This window comes from Phascolarctos cinereus, unplaced genomic scaffold, assembly GCF_003287225.1.
Source record: "Phascolarctos cinereus isolate Bilbo 61053 unplaced genomic scaffold, phaCin_HiC Scaffold_3;HRSCAF=262, whole genome shotgun sequence".
NCBI classification, from domain to species: domain Eukaryota; kingdom Metazoa; phylum Chordata; class Mammalia; order Diprotodontia; family Phascolarctidae; genus Phascolarctos; species Phascolarctos cinereus.
This window is the reverse complement of record NW_027555736.1, coordinates 70,056,761-70,071,402: the sequence shown is the minus strand read 5'-3', so window position 1 is coordinate 70,071,402 and position 14,642 is coordinate 70,056,761. Positions and strand designations below refer to the sequence as shown.

The following is a 14,642-nucleotide window of genomic DNA, read 5'->3' as shown; positions in this document are numbered from 1 at the left end:
ACCTTTATAGCTTTTTTGAGAGTAGGGGCTGTTTTTTGACATTCTGTGTATACTCAGGGCTTAGCACAGTGCCAGGCACATAGTAGGTGCTTAATAAAGTCTTGTTGACTCGGCTTTGGGTCTTAGAGTCCTCTCTTAAAATACAAATACCTCTTGGATGGATCATACTTGCATCTCTTATGCACAAAAGCTCTAGTTATATTTTATATTCAAATAACACTTCAATGGTTCAAAGCGGTTTTGTATGCATTGGCTCATATAAAGTATGCAACATTCCTGTCGTAGGCAGGGCAAGTGTGGTTGTTGACATTTTATAGATGGGGAAATTGAAGCTGTGAGGGGCTAGTGAGTTGTCACAGGGATCAGAAAAACAAGGCACAGCTAAACCACCCAACTCATTCCTAGGCCAAAGCTCTCTGCATCACATGTTTTGTGAGAAATCTGCCCTAGTTCTTCTTAATCTAAGTGCCTTCTCTCTGAAATGATCTCCAGTTTACCCTGTATGTATCCTGTTTGTACTTAACTCTTTGCATGTTGTCTCTGCCATTAGACTATGACCTCTTTGACAGCAAGGACTGTCTTTTTGCCTTTTTTGTGTCCCAGCACTTAGCACAATGCCTGGCACATAGTAGGTCTTTAATAAATGTTTGTTGACTGACACCAGGGTTGCCTCTATTATATATTAAGCTTAGCAGTGATTAGCATGTATGGAATTTATACTACGCATCTGGAGGAAAAGGATGAGCACTTGTAGTAGGGAGGTCCTGGGGTAGGATAAAGGAGAAGCACCAGGAAAGGAGAGAGGGATCAAGGAGTCCAGCTCTCATGGGAGAAGGAATGCATTAAAATACTTCACCCAGAAGGATGATGAATGATTTACTAATTAGATAGTGATTCACTAGACTTGCTTGATTCTGAATTGGAGATGAGTAGAGAACATTTGGGTACATTTTGTGGATGAAATTTGAAAAGGTCACAGGAAGAGAAGGCAATGGCGTGCATGTTATAATGAAGAGAGGCCTGGCTATGAAGTCAGAAAACGTGAATCTAAATTCTGCTGTGTCATACGTAACCTGTATGATTCTGGTCAATGGGACTCATATTCTATGGGATTCATGAATCTCTGGAGTTCACTTTCCTCATCTGTAATATGAAAAGGTTGGGTTAGAAGACCTCTCAATTTCATTCTAATTCTAAAGCTAAGCTCCTGCCAAATGAGATAATGCATGCACACTATTCTGCAAATCTTAAAGTACCATGTCAATATCTGCTTTTTTCCTTATGTCACCACTCTGTGATTCTCTCCATTGGGAGAATTAGAAATGAGTAGGTGCTCATTTGTTGATAATTATCTCATCCAGAAGTTTATTCATATTGAAATTATCTTTTTTTTTTATTTCATTCAACAAACATTTATCAAGCATTTACTTCACTGGGCACTACATAAATATTAATTGATAGTAGCAGTAGATGATGGTGTAATGATACACATTTGCATATGATATTGGTCACTGAAATGCTGATTAAAATTTCTTGTCGACAAACTATAAAAGTATCTGGTAACAATTTAAAATGTTATCTTGGTTAGAGCTAGTCAAATTAGTAGGCTTTGAGTTTTAGACGACAGGGACATAACATTTTACTAAATAGACTCCTGGAATGTTGGAGTAGAGAGGCATCATCTCATCCTACCCTGTTATTTTACAGAGGAGCAAATGGAGGCTGAGTGAAAATGACTTTCCCAAGGTCACACAGCTAGTTCGTGATTTCTAAGAGTTCATATTTTTTGTAGGTTTAAACCATGGTTCCCAGGCTCATTCTCTGATGAAGTGAATCAATGAAATTTAGTGGTAGAAAAGATGACCAGATGTTCAGATTTAGTGTTGATTAAAATTCCCAGACTTGACCCTTACCCCACTCTCACTATAGGCTGAGACTTCCATATGTAAAGACAGCCAGATTGTTCTGATATATTTTCTTCTGCTCCAAGGAAACTAACAAACATGCTAAAGACAAACAGTACCTCTATTTTTTAAAAATTATTTTTAAAAACCATAGTCCCAAGACAAAGATATAGCTACCTTATACTGAACACTTTTTGTAATGGCATGTACCAAATTTTTCTTCCAACATTTTGGGTTCACTTGTTTCAAAAAATTCTCTGCAGCTATTATTCCAGGAGAGTAATTGCTTTTCAGAATTCTTGGGACTATTTACATTTGTAAAGAAAGGACACAATAAATATCCCTGAACTAGGAGTTAGAAAATCAAGATCCTTTAATGTCATGGAAGAGATAAACGAATGAATGAATGAATGAATGAATGAATGAATGAATGAATGAAAAAATATTATTAAACATTTGCAGTGAGCTACCATAGTATCCTAAGTGTTGGGGAATACAAATACAAAAGCGAAATAAAGTGCCTAACTCATCCTTCCTGACTGTATGACCTTGGGTGAGCCATCAAGCCTTTCTGAGCCTTAAACCTATAAATGTTTATTGGATTGGATTGAGCCTCAGTTTCTTCATCTTGAAAATGGAAGATGATAATGGCTACATTATCTACTTGATGGTATTGTTGTGAAGATCAAACCAGATGATATAAAGGAAGTATTTTGAAAATCTTAAAGGGTGATATGTAAATGTTTATCATAATTATAAGAATTTTGTCAGCAATTACCTCAGGAGTCAGTTTCATTTCAAAGACTATAAGGTATTCTGATGAAATCAAAGATCTGGACTTTCCCCATCTCTCTAACCTCCCCCCTCTAATACCCCAACTAATATAATACTAACTGTTCTTAGTTTGATTTTTGCCAAAAAAACCCCTAAAAATGAGCTATAAAATATCATAAACAAGATATTTTATAGAAACAGAGTGGCTACTCCAGAGGCAAAATATGGTAAGAGAAATTGGAGGTCAAATTATTGCACCCAACATTTTCAATCAATAAACATTTATTAAGCACCCACTATGTACCAGATAGAGCAGCTAGGTGCCACAGTGGATAGAGCACGAGGCTTGAAATCAAGAAGACTCATCTTCATGAGTTCAAATCAGCCTCAGATAGTTACTAACTGTGTGACCTTAGGCAAGCCACTTAATCCTATTTCCTTCAGTTGGTCCTCTGTAAAATAAGCAGGAGAAGGAAATGGCAAACCACTCCCTTTTCTTTGCCAGGGAAACCTTGAACAGGGTCATGAAGAATTGGGCATGACTGAAAAATGACTGACAACAACAATATGCCAGGCACTGTTCTAAGCACTGGGGATACAAAAAGAGGCAAAAGGCAGACAGTTTCTGACTTTAGGGAGCTCAAAATCTAATAGGGAAGACAACAGACAAAGAAATGCATACAAACAAAATATATAGGATAAATAGGAAACAACAGATGGAAGGCACTGGAATTAAGAGGGGTTGAGAAAGATGGGATTCTAGTTGAGACTTAAAGGAAGATAGTAGGGAGGGTTGTTTCAGGATGTACTGTGGATAAATCCATCTGCGCAAATGTCTATTTACCCTTGAACTTGTTGGAGGTCATTGCTGCCTTGTAGTGGTTGTCCCCCAAATTCTATGTTTTTCCTTTCCTTTTTTTTTTTAAAGGATGTTGTTTGGTAGATTCTTGTTGGACAAGATGGCCTTCAGGTTGTCTTCTAGGTCTTCAATTCTGGTTCTATAAATTACTGGCTGACCTTGAACAAGGACTTAGATGAGCTGATTTTCCAGAAAATTTTGTGTGTGAAAAGGGAAGGAGTAGAGATGGAGCAACAGTCAAAAAATAAATGTTAGGCTTATTCTGCTTCACATCGGAGGGCAGAAATGGAAGCACAAAGAAGAGACATTTTGGATTAATGTAAAGAAAAACTTTCAAATCATCCAAACTGTCCAAAGTGGAGATAGGTTGCTTTGGAATGCATTGGGTTTTATATCAATGAACACCTTCAAATGGAAGGTAGATGGGTGCTTTGGAGAAGTGTTACAGAGAGGCTTCCCTTTCAGGTATAGGTAGAATTTCATGATGTCTCAGATCATTTCTAACTCCGACATTCAAGGAGTCTAAGAAAGTCCTAGGCAAATATAGAAAACAGACTTCACTGTGGCAATGAAAGTGTACTGGAGAAAGCATGTTCTAAAACCAGTGCAAAAAATTATGTGAGTTCAAAGTAATTACAAAAGCATAAAAACAGGCAAACAGATAACCATAGTTTTAGAGCCAAAAAAAGGCCTTAGACATACGCAATTATCTTCACAACAACCCTGGGAGATAGGAACTCTTATTATCCCCATTTTACAGATGAGGAAATTCAGGCAGACAGTTTAAGTTCAATTCAATTCAATAAACATTTATTAAGTGCCTACTATGTGCCACAGTACTGTGCTAAGTGCTGAGGATACAAATAAGAAAAAAAAAATAAACAAGACAACCCCTGCCCTCAAGGAAATTACAATATAATGAGGAGGCCACCAGGGGCTACTCAGGGAGGGGTCATGATGCTCCATGCAGTTGAAACCAAGCAGAAGTGCTGATGAAAAATGGAGAGTCTTTTGGAAACTCCTGAGTCCTTTATAAAGGAAAGCTTTGGGAGATTATTGCTCTTCCCTTCAGCCCTCCAATCTGAGGGGAGAGGCAACTGTGGGAGTTGAGAAGGTACTGAGTGTCAAAAACTGAGCATCGAAAGCTGCGTGGTGATGAGGTTTCAAGTGGCTAGCTTATCCTGATGTCCCATGGAGTTGAAACCAGAGCGGCTGATGACAAATGGACAGAGCGACTTGCCTAGGTCACAAAACCAGTAAGTGTCTGAAGCTAGATTTAAATTTAAGTCTTTTTGACTCCAGGTCTAGAGCTTCATCCTCCTTGTCACCTGGTCAAGGTGAGATTCAAACCCAGGCCTTCTGACTCCATAGCCTGTTCCCAATTCCCTATGACGCACCAGTCTTTGCTCACTGTCTGCTCTTCTGCTCCATCCCTTTCATCTTCTGATGATTTGCCATTGGAAATGTTTATCTTTCCATGACAAATGTTTTTAAAAAGGACAGTTCAAATAACATTGCAATAAAAATGATTACCATTCAGTCTCTGATTAACAAAGAAATTTTTGATCCCTAGCCTGACATCCACTTATTTCAAATTGCAGTTGATCTAACAAGAAAAGAATTTGTCCTATCCCTTAGCATTTGTCCTAATTGATGGCGCTCTCCTTTCAGGAGAAGCTTGGCAGCTGAAAAGCCAAAACAGTGGACTCCAGAGAAAGATTTCTTCTGCAGCTAAAATGTCTGAGTATCAACTTGGATTCCTTCCTGCCTTTTCTAGTATCTGATAAGGCTCTGTCTTGGCTTCCTCTGCTATCTCCTCTGGTCTTCCTAGGGGACTGCTAGAAGTCAGTTCATCATTGTCTAACCCAAAGAGTCACATTTAGACTATTTAAGAAGTGAAGAGGTCAAGTCCACTAGTTTTCCTGCATTATTTTAGTTTATCAGGTTACCAGGATATGCAGAAAGCAAGAGAGAGAGAGAGAGAGAGAGAGAGAGAGAGAGAGAGAGAGAGAGAGAAAAGAAAGTGTGTGTGGGTGGTGATTGGAGGAGGTGGGGAAGACAAGAGAAGAAAAAAAAGGGAAGAAGGGACAATGTCGCCATTAGAAAGAAATCGGCACCAACAGAGAAAAATAGACATAGGCATTAGGGAAAGTGTTTTAAGGAACACATAATTCTTTGACTAAGCACATGTTTTAGAAGAGTTTTAGAATAATTCTTTTTCTAGTTGTTCTATTTGTTTTTTAAGAGTTCTTAACTTTTTTTTATGTGTGTCATGGATCCCTTTGGCAGTCTGGTGAGGCCTAGGGGCCTCTTCTCAGAACGATGGTTTTATGTGCAGAAAAGAAAAAAATATATAGGATTTCAAAGGAAACTAATTTTATAGATATATAGTCATCAAGATAATGCTTTAAAAAATAAAAAGACAGGTTTGTGAACTCCCAGGTTAAGAAACCCTGATTTAGAATCAAAAGAAAAGAATGTCATTAATGATATTCCTGGGCCAAGGATCTTCTTGGAAAAATAAAATTATGAAACATACTGTTTTTTTTCTCAGTTGAAAAATGGATAGAATAGTGGCTCACATTCTGAACTTAAGAGTCAGGCAGACCTGATTTTGACTTTTCTCTCAGACTTTTGCTGGCTGTGTGACCATGGGCAAATCTCTTAACTTTTCTCAATTGTAATAACTTCGTGAAATGGGGGATGATAATAATAACACTTATCTCAAAGGATTAATGTATCAAATAAGATAATGTATGTAAAATGCTTTACAGAATTTAATGTACCACATAAAATGAACTATTACAAGCATCATTGTTATCAATAATAAAACACTTTGAAATCACTGGATTAAACAAAAATAGGAATGCTATTTTAAATTTGGACAATGTGTTACGTTAATCTTAGGAGAGTTTTTATGGAAACATCTGAACCATGAGTTAGATGGTACCCCCAAGAAGAAACAATTAAGAATTCTAAAATGATCGGGTTAAATATTCTTTTAAAAAAGTGGTAGTTTTTTGAGCCTTTTCACAGCACCAATTACTTTGCACTTAGTAAACTAATTCCTTAATGCAGTAAATATTTGTTGAATGTTTGAGTGAACGAACGAATGAACCACAAAGTTCTCTTTTGTAACAACCAATGCCTGACAACAGAAAATGAAAATGATCTCGAAGGGGAAAGGAAACGTAATTCAAGGTTCCAGTAACTGACACTAGATGGAGTCAAGTTGAGTGAAAGATCAATAAGAAAGAAAGTTCATCAGAAAAAGCAAGAAGCAAGCAATGAAATTTTGTGGGTTGGCCAAACTCTTAATGCATTTTCAAAACTTAATGCATTACTCAATGAATGTTCAAATTCCAAATCTTATTTCTTATCCTTTGCAGATCCAACTTGAATTCTTCTGACAGGTGAGTCTTAAGGATATCAGTTAAGATAAAAGTGATTTATTTCAAGGAAGCAAGAGTCACCTCAAGGATAAATATTGATTTCAGCCACATCATACCTTCATGAACTACATTTAGAGTCTCCATGTAAACTACTAACAGTTTTGGCCAATTTGCTGGAAACTTTTTCAGTCCAAGATATTTCTAGAACAAGGAGTCAAAAGCTTCCTGGATTACTTTTAGGAAGTTTTTGATCCTCTCTACAGGAGATACTTTGTCAGCTAGGTAGTGCAATGGATAGAGTGCTCAGCCTAGAGTCAGGAAGACTCCTCTTCATGCAGTTCAAATCCAGCTTCAGACACTTAGTATCTGTGTGACCCTGGACAAGTCACTTAACCCTGTTTGCCTCAGTTTCCTCATCTGTAAAATGAGCTGGAGGAGGAAATGGCAGACCACTCCAGTATCTCTGTCACGAAAACCCCAAATGGAGTCACGAAGAGTCAGACATGACTGAAATGACTCAATGACAACAATAACAACAACAAAAACAGGAGATGCTTACAGTACTGCCACTAGGTCTACACTAACAGAGACAATTTTCTGGATAATACATCCCCAAATGCCAAATAAATTTGAAATGTATGGTTGGTCTGGGCAAAAGTAGACTTTGTGCAATAATACAGTTGCTGAATTCAACATTTAGCAGGTAGACTTAATTTGGAGCTGATTCCAGTAACTCAGCATCTCAAGCAGCCAATCAATTCAGTGACTGCAACTAGTCAATGAACTTTTATGTTATCGTGTGTATATGTATTATATGTATGTATGTGTGTATAGTGTGAATATACATACATACATACACATGTGTGTATATGTACACACACATGTGTGTATGTGTGTGTATATATATATAAATTATTTTTTTGATTACTTTCTCCTCTTTTCACCAACTGGGTACATAGTCCATATATACAGAGGCAAAATAGTACGGCAAGCTGAAGTAGTAATTGGATTAATTAATCTTCAAAAAAGCCTTATGTAGCATCCTCATAGGGATCCTCTAGTCATCATAATCACAATCAACAGGAAAAAATCAGACTTTTTTGTGGTTTAATCATTCAGTTGTGTCCAACTCTTCATGACTCCATGGACTGTAACACACCAGGATCTTCTATCCTTCACTATCTTCCGATGTCTGTCAAGCTCATCTTAACGGCAAATAATCAGAGGGCATTGATATATGCAGGAGAAAAGGGCCCCTCCATCATATAATTCTAAAATAGGCACCCCAAGCTTCACACCTTAAAGGGGAGTCCTAAAGAGGACATTACACTTATTTAGGAAAAAGAAAAGTCCTTCCCCTTTTTCACTTCAGAGCATGCACCGATACCCTCTGATCACTTCCTATCAATCCATGATGATTAAAAAAGCCCTAAGGGCATGATCAATATACACGTTTTTTTAAGCCTAAATTATTGGATTATTTATTTACACAGCTCCAATTCAATCAATCAACAATATTTATTAAGTGCCTACTAAATGACAGGCACTGTATCAGGCACTGAGGATACAAATACAAAAAGAATGAAATAATCCCTACTCTCAAGGCATATGCATTCTAGCAGGGGAGATGACAAATACATACGTAAGTATATACAGAAAAAGCATAAACAGATAAATACTGAGTAGCAGGATACAAGATAGGGAGGGAGGGAACTAGCAGAAGGAGGCATCAGAAAGTCTCCAATTCAGTATCTTAACCTTCTAATCAATCAATGAACATTTATTAAGCACCTACTAATATGCCAGGCACTATACTAAGAGCTGGGTTTACAAAAGGAGGCAAAAGACAGTCCCTGCTCTCAAGGAGCTCAAAAATTAATGTAATTGCAGATGGCCAGCACTGCTTTTACATACAAATAAGATTGTGAGCCCTTTAAAGGCAAGGATTGAGTTGTCCTTCTCCCTTTATCTGTTGTATCAGTCACAGGAGTCAACAGATGCATAATTAGAGTTTGATAAATCAAAAATCCCCTTCATAAGAAGGTGGCAGGCATGCCAAGGAGCTTCGGCTGGCCATTATCTTGCTTGCCGACTACCATTCCATGCCTCTTCCTTACTGTCTATGGCTGATTGATATTGGAAATCCCTGAGTAATAATGGACAATGAGGCTGATTCAGTATGTGTGCTGCTGTTGTGACACAGAGCCCCAAGCCTGCATCCTTGAACTGCCTGGAGTGCCCATTAAAATCAGTGGGAGTTTGGCCTGGACAGAACCTACCACCTTCAGACCTATCACCAAACGCTCCTAGAGGCTGTGCCCAGATCTCTTTAACTCGTGGCTGCTTCCCGGAGCCACTCCCCTTCCCTTGGGTTTTTAGCTGCCCCTCTTTATCCCTGTGAAAGCCTATGCATATACAAATGTGTCCCTCCCACTCCCCCAACACCCCACGCCTGCCAATCCCCCCAGCCAAAGAATCATGAAGCAAACATTCCTTAAATGTTTTTCTTCTTTTCCAGAGATGGTCAAGTGATTAAACTCTAACCAGCAGCTGTTTTCTGATGGTGTGTGATTGGCTTGGACAAGACATGCTACTACTGTTCCCATGGTGCCTGTGAATCAGTTCAGAAGTTTACCGTTCAAGGCTGTTAATTCACCAGGGATCTAAGACAACATGTTTACTGACAAAGACAAATGAGTAGAGGAAGAGATTTCTAAGTGCATTTGCTCTTTACCAAAAAAAAAAAATTATAATAAAGAGGAAGTACTTTCCTTCCTGGAGGAGGAGGAGGATGGCTCATTGTTAGTAGGGTGAGAGGTTGAGTTGTTCTGTTATTCATAGGGATGGATTTGCACTGACCTGTGCACAAAATATTCCACAGTTTCTTTTATAACCAACAGCTTGCATTTGCAAGATGGATCATGGGACTATGGTCTATTGCTATTACCAACTCACTCAAGTATCAAGTCTGCAAGCTTGGCCTCATCAGCACTATGGCATCCCCATCTGCCTCATCAACGACCTTCCTCGTTACTGCAGCCTTCAGGACACTGTACATATATCTCATAGAACCCCAGGATGATTGGCCTCGCACAGCAAGGGACTTCTGAGGCCATGTAGTCTAACCTCCTCAATTTACAGATGAGGAAACTGAGGCCCAGAGAAGTTAATGGACTTCCCTAAGTTCACACAGGTTGTATTAGTGATGGGGTTTGAATCCAGGTCCACTGAATCCAGAGTTATTACTCTTTTTATTGTACAGCATCTTTGGCTTCTCCCAATGATGTTGTACTTGTCACAAAATCCCAGAGATATAAGTAGAGTGAGATACACTGGGACTTTGCCTCAGGGAAATATATTTAGAGGCACTGCTGTACCCTGCAGTCCTTCAGCCTTATTGACACGACAGAGCTTAGCACTTAAGCTAGTAAGATTAATTATCTTAACTATCAGAAGTGAGAGAGAGAAGGGTGGAGTAAGCTTCTTCTCTGTCTAGTTCCTGTCCCCACTCCCTCATGCGTCTACTACAGCCTTGACTTCAGAGTTTCCATCACTCTTCTTTTTCCCATTCATCTGAAGCCTTGCTTCACAAAACTCATCCAAGGAATAGTTTGTGGAATGTGTCCTCACTTCAAATACTCCTAATTCCAGCCTTGATCCAGCCTCCTGGATACCTGTATAATATGTCTGCGTTTCAGGCACGTTCAGAGTTCTTAACTCTGAAGAACATGGAGCCTGAGACAGAATGGAAAGTAGTTGGCATTGAACTTAAAAGCTTTATTATTTTAAGGAAAAAAAAGAGAGAAATAGAGAAAGATGGCCAGGACCTTAGAAGAGGGGTAAACTTTTAGCCAAAAAGTATTGAGTAAATAAATGGAAGGGGAATGTAGTATGCCAGAATTAGAATTGAAGAGGACACAATAAATTAATTAGTCCAACCTGCTCATTGTACAGATGAGGAAAGTGGGCCCAAGAGAGGAGAAATGATTTGCCCATGGTGACACAGGAGAATCATAGAATTGTAGATAGAGATGGAATGGACTTTAGAGGCAATCTAGTCCAGCAGCAAGGCCAGGACTCAGACCCAGGTCTACAGACTCCAAATCCAATATCCTTTCCACCACCCTGTGACCTGGCAATGATAGGATAAGGATATCATGAGAATCTTTTTAATCTTATTTCAAAAATGACAGAAGACACCGTATCAGAATGCATGGGCTTGTTTCAGGTGTGGCATGTGGGGGTGGGAAGAGCTTGAAGAACCAGTCCAAATCAAAGGTTATTGACCATTTGCCCATGGTCTTCTCATCGCAAAATATCTCATGCCAGGCTTTCTTTTCTCTTCTCATTACATTAAACCCTGGTGTTTTCAGAACAACCTACAAATCTTTTGTAAAAGCAATGCTTGCTATACCAGCCTGAGAAATCGGGAGATGTTAGCACCGATGAAGCTGTCCTCCATGGGGCGTTCCTGCCTGTCTGAGTCTATGTTCTCCTCATGCAGGATGAAAGATGAGCTGTATTTGAAAGCAAAGTGTTGTATGATAATAATTCGTAGGGATTCCCAGGGTGTCTTTTATCTGACTTGATAACGACGTAGTTAGGCAGCAGCCTTTGTTAACGCATCACCTAAAGCGGTAATGTGATACTTATAAGTAATTTTCTCTGTGTAAGATAGAATAAACTATCTTGTAAGATATCTGTTAATTGATTTGCTTCCTATAGCAGCATTTTAATTAAGATCTCTGGTTTGTGAGCAAGAGACACACACTTATGAAGGAGGTCACATGTTTACTTATTCTTAGAAAATGGATTTAAAAAAAAATCTATACACATCAGAAACTGTCAAGTAGCTTAGTTTCAGCATAGGCCAAGAGAAAAATTCCCCAGGCTCCATTTATCCAAAGACTTTGTTCTCAGTGGGGAAGGGCAAAGGACTTTCCTCTCTTATGTAGTTTTTCCTTTTGGAGTTGAGATAGGAGAATGATGTTTCAAAAGATGACACAGTCAAGTGGAAGCTAAATCAGTGAATGTGGACTGTGTAAAAAAATTTTTTTGAACTGAATTTGTGATTTTATTGGTACAAAAACCTCCCAAACAGGAACTCTCTGCTGATCCAGATTTGGTATTTAATCTGCTGCCTTTTGTCTTAAAAATTACCTAGAGGTGGTACATTGACTGGAGTCACACAGCTAAAATATATCAGAGGCTTGGACATGAACCCAGGACTTTCTGGCTCCAGACCAGCGTTCTATCCACCGTGCTTCCTTTTCAGTACCCTCTGGTATGGCTTACAGGGTTTCCTCTATAACTACTTCCAAGCCTAGAACTTGAAGTCCTCTCCTGCTGAATGGCTTACTTTCCAGTTAAATGCAAAATGTCCCAAAAGTCTTAGTGCAGTTTTAAGTTTTAAAGACAATCCCAGCCATCTTTCTCTTGTCTCTCTTGCTCAACACAAAGAGGGGCTGCAGAAGTCTGGCAGAAGAGGTGGAAGATTCAGTTTTAAAGAAGCTTAAAATCACACAAAGATATTTAGTGTATAGGCCCAAGGAGTGCGGCTAATTCTATTAACCAATCACAAAATGTTTCTTATCAGTCGTCTTCACCAAAAGGCCAAGACCCTATAATATCCTTAAATTGATTAAGGAATTTATTCACACATTGCTTCAGGGTTGTTGGAAAACTTAACAACTCTGTTACACTGAAATGATCAGAATGATTATCTTTTTTTAGAAATTCTTCCTATTTATAATTAATTGGCTTTGTTCTGTAACTGCCTAAGTCACGCTTCCTTGTCTCTGAACTCAGTTCAGAAATGTAGCTGGTCTGTAATGAGTTAAGTCTGCAAGTTCAGTTCTCCTGCTAATCACTGTTTTCTTGGCTCAAGAAAATCTGTTATCCTTGGGGGATGCAGGTGGACACCAGGGACTCTGGTCCACTATCTTTAACCTTGCAGATGGACTCAAAAAACAAACATTTCTTACTGGGGGGTGAGAGGAGGCGGAGGTCATTGCTAGCCTTCATTCCCAATTTCCAACTAATAATATTGTTCCCCGTGTCTCATCTTTGTAACCAATCATGTTGATTGGTATTTAGCTCTTATGACCAATTGCAACATGTCCCCACCTAGGAAATTCTGTTCTTTGTTCTGTACTGCCCTAAACTATAAATAAAGCTGCTCCCCTCATTTGTACTCTTAGTTTTGCTTGGGAAGCTTGGATCCTACTTATTGGTAAATTCATACTTTAACTAATAAATTGATTATGCTCAGAACTTTGTACCTTGGTTTACTTTGTTTTGGCTGTAATCACACTTTATAATTATATTCTGAGTCATCTATGACTATATCTATCTGAGTTGTGGAGGAGCTCACCCTCTGTTATCATAATAAAGAGATAGCATATAGTTGTGGTTCGGAACTATCCTGGACTTAATCCTTGATTCTGGAACATACTGACTGTGTGACCCTGGGCAGCTCAGACAACCTTTACTGCTCTAGGCAACTTCCAGCCTGTAAGCTGTAGAGCAGATACCATCTGCATTGGTGGAGGATGTTTGCTTCATTTCTTTTACTAATTAAATCACAGTTCTGACCTAAAAATGATTATGATGGCTAATATTTGTATAGCATTTATTGTGTATCATGTTCTGTGCTAAGTGCTTTTATAATTATTAGCTCATGTGGTCCTCACAATAACCCTGAGAGGTAGGTGCTATTATTATCCCCATTTTACAGATAAGAAAACTGAGACAAAGCTTAAGTGACTTGCCCAGGGTCACACAGCTGGTGTGTATGAGGCTGGATTTGAATGCAGGTATTTCTGACTCCAGGTCCAGCATTCTATTCACTGTGCCAATGATGATGATAATGATAACTATTAAAATTTGTATAGCACTTTATAGGTGGTAAAGACTACCTCATGAAGTTTGGAGTGCAGAGTAAGGAAAACTCATCTTCCTGAGTTCAAATCTGGCTTTAGACACTTACTAGTTGTGTGACCTGGACAAATCACTTAACCCTGTTTGCCTCAGTTTCCTCATCCATGAAATGAGCTGGAGAAGGAAATGGCAACCCACGTCAGTTTCTGTGCCAAGAAAACCTCAAATGAGGTCACCAAGAGCTGGACACAACTGAAAACAGCTAAACAACAACAATTTCTATGACTTTGAGCACATCACTTCATCTCTTAAAAGTATGATTTCCTCATCTATAAAATCAATGAGTTAAATTAAGTGACCTATCAGTCCCTGCCAATTCTGAAGGTATAGAAACCTCAAAACAACCCTGTTAGGTATATATTATGGGGGGGTCATTATTCCCATTTTATAGATAGCACAACTCAGAATTTCCGATGTCAACACTGCCATCTGCATTTGAGATTTCACTTCCAAGGTCCCCAACCACTGGCTAGAGAATTGCATACTAATGAAAAATTTGCTCTGGTTATGATTACTCCTTGACAGTCTCCACCTCCGATGCAAAGCTATCTACTTTTTAAAGGACCTCTAGGGTAGGTCCCCTTTTCAAGAATGGATAACCCTCTTAAATTTAATGTCAAACCATTTTGACACCCACAGATATAATTAGTATCTGCTGATTGAGAAAATACATGATGATAAAATAGTGCTACGAATTGAATAATGAATTTTAAATGAATTTGTATTTTATTCATCACAATAGTACTTACGTCCATTTGAAAAAAATATGAGAAA

At 38.6% G+C, this 14,642-nt stretch overlaps 1 protein-coding gene across 2 annotated transcripts in view; it reads left to right on the top strand.

The window, feature by feature from the left end:
* TMEM273 (transmembrane protein 273) overlaps nucleotides 1-13,202 on the top strand; it is a 191,248-nt gene extending 178,046 nt beyond the window's left edge. Inside the window, exons 5-6 of one of the 2 annotated variants that reach the window (XM_020996833.2) lie at nucleotides 6,927-6,950; nucleotides 9,448-13,202. In XM_020996833.2, the coding sequence (XP_020852492.1) occupies nucleotides 6,927-6,950; nucleotides 9,448-9,472 (49 nt within the window). In that variant the 3' untranslated portion in view covers nucleotides 9,473-13,202. The remainder of the gene's footprint in view (nucleotides 1-6,926; nucleotides 6,951-9,447) is intronic. The other variant, XM_020996834.2, reaches the window with a different exon arrangement.
* Nucleotides 13,203-14,642: the final 1,440 nt, after the last annotated feature.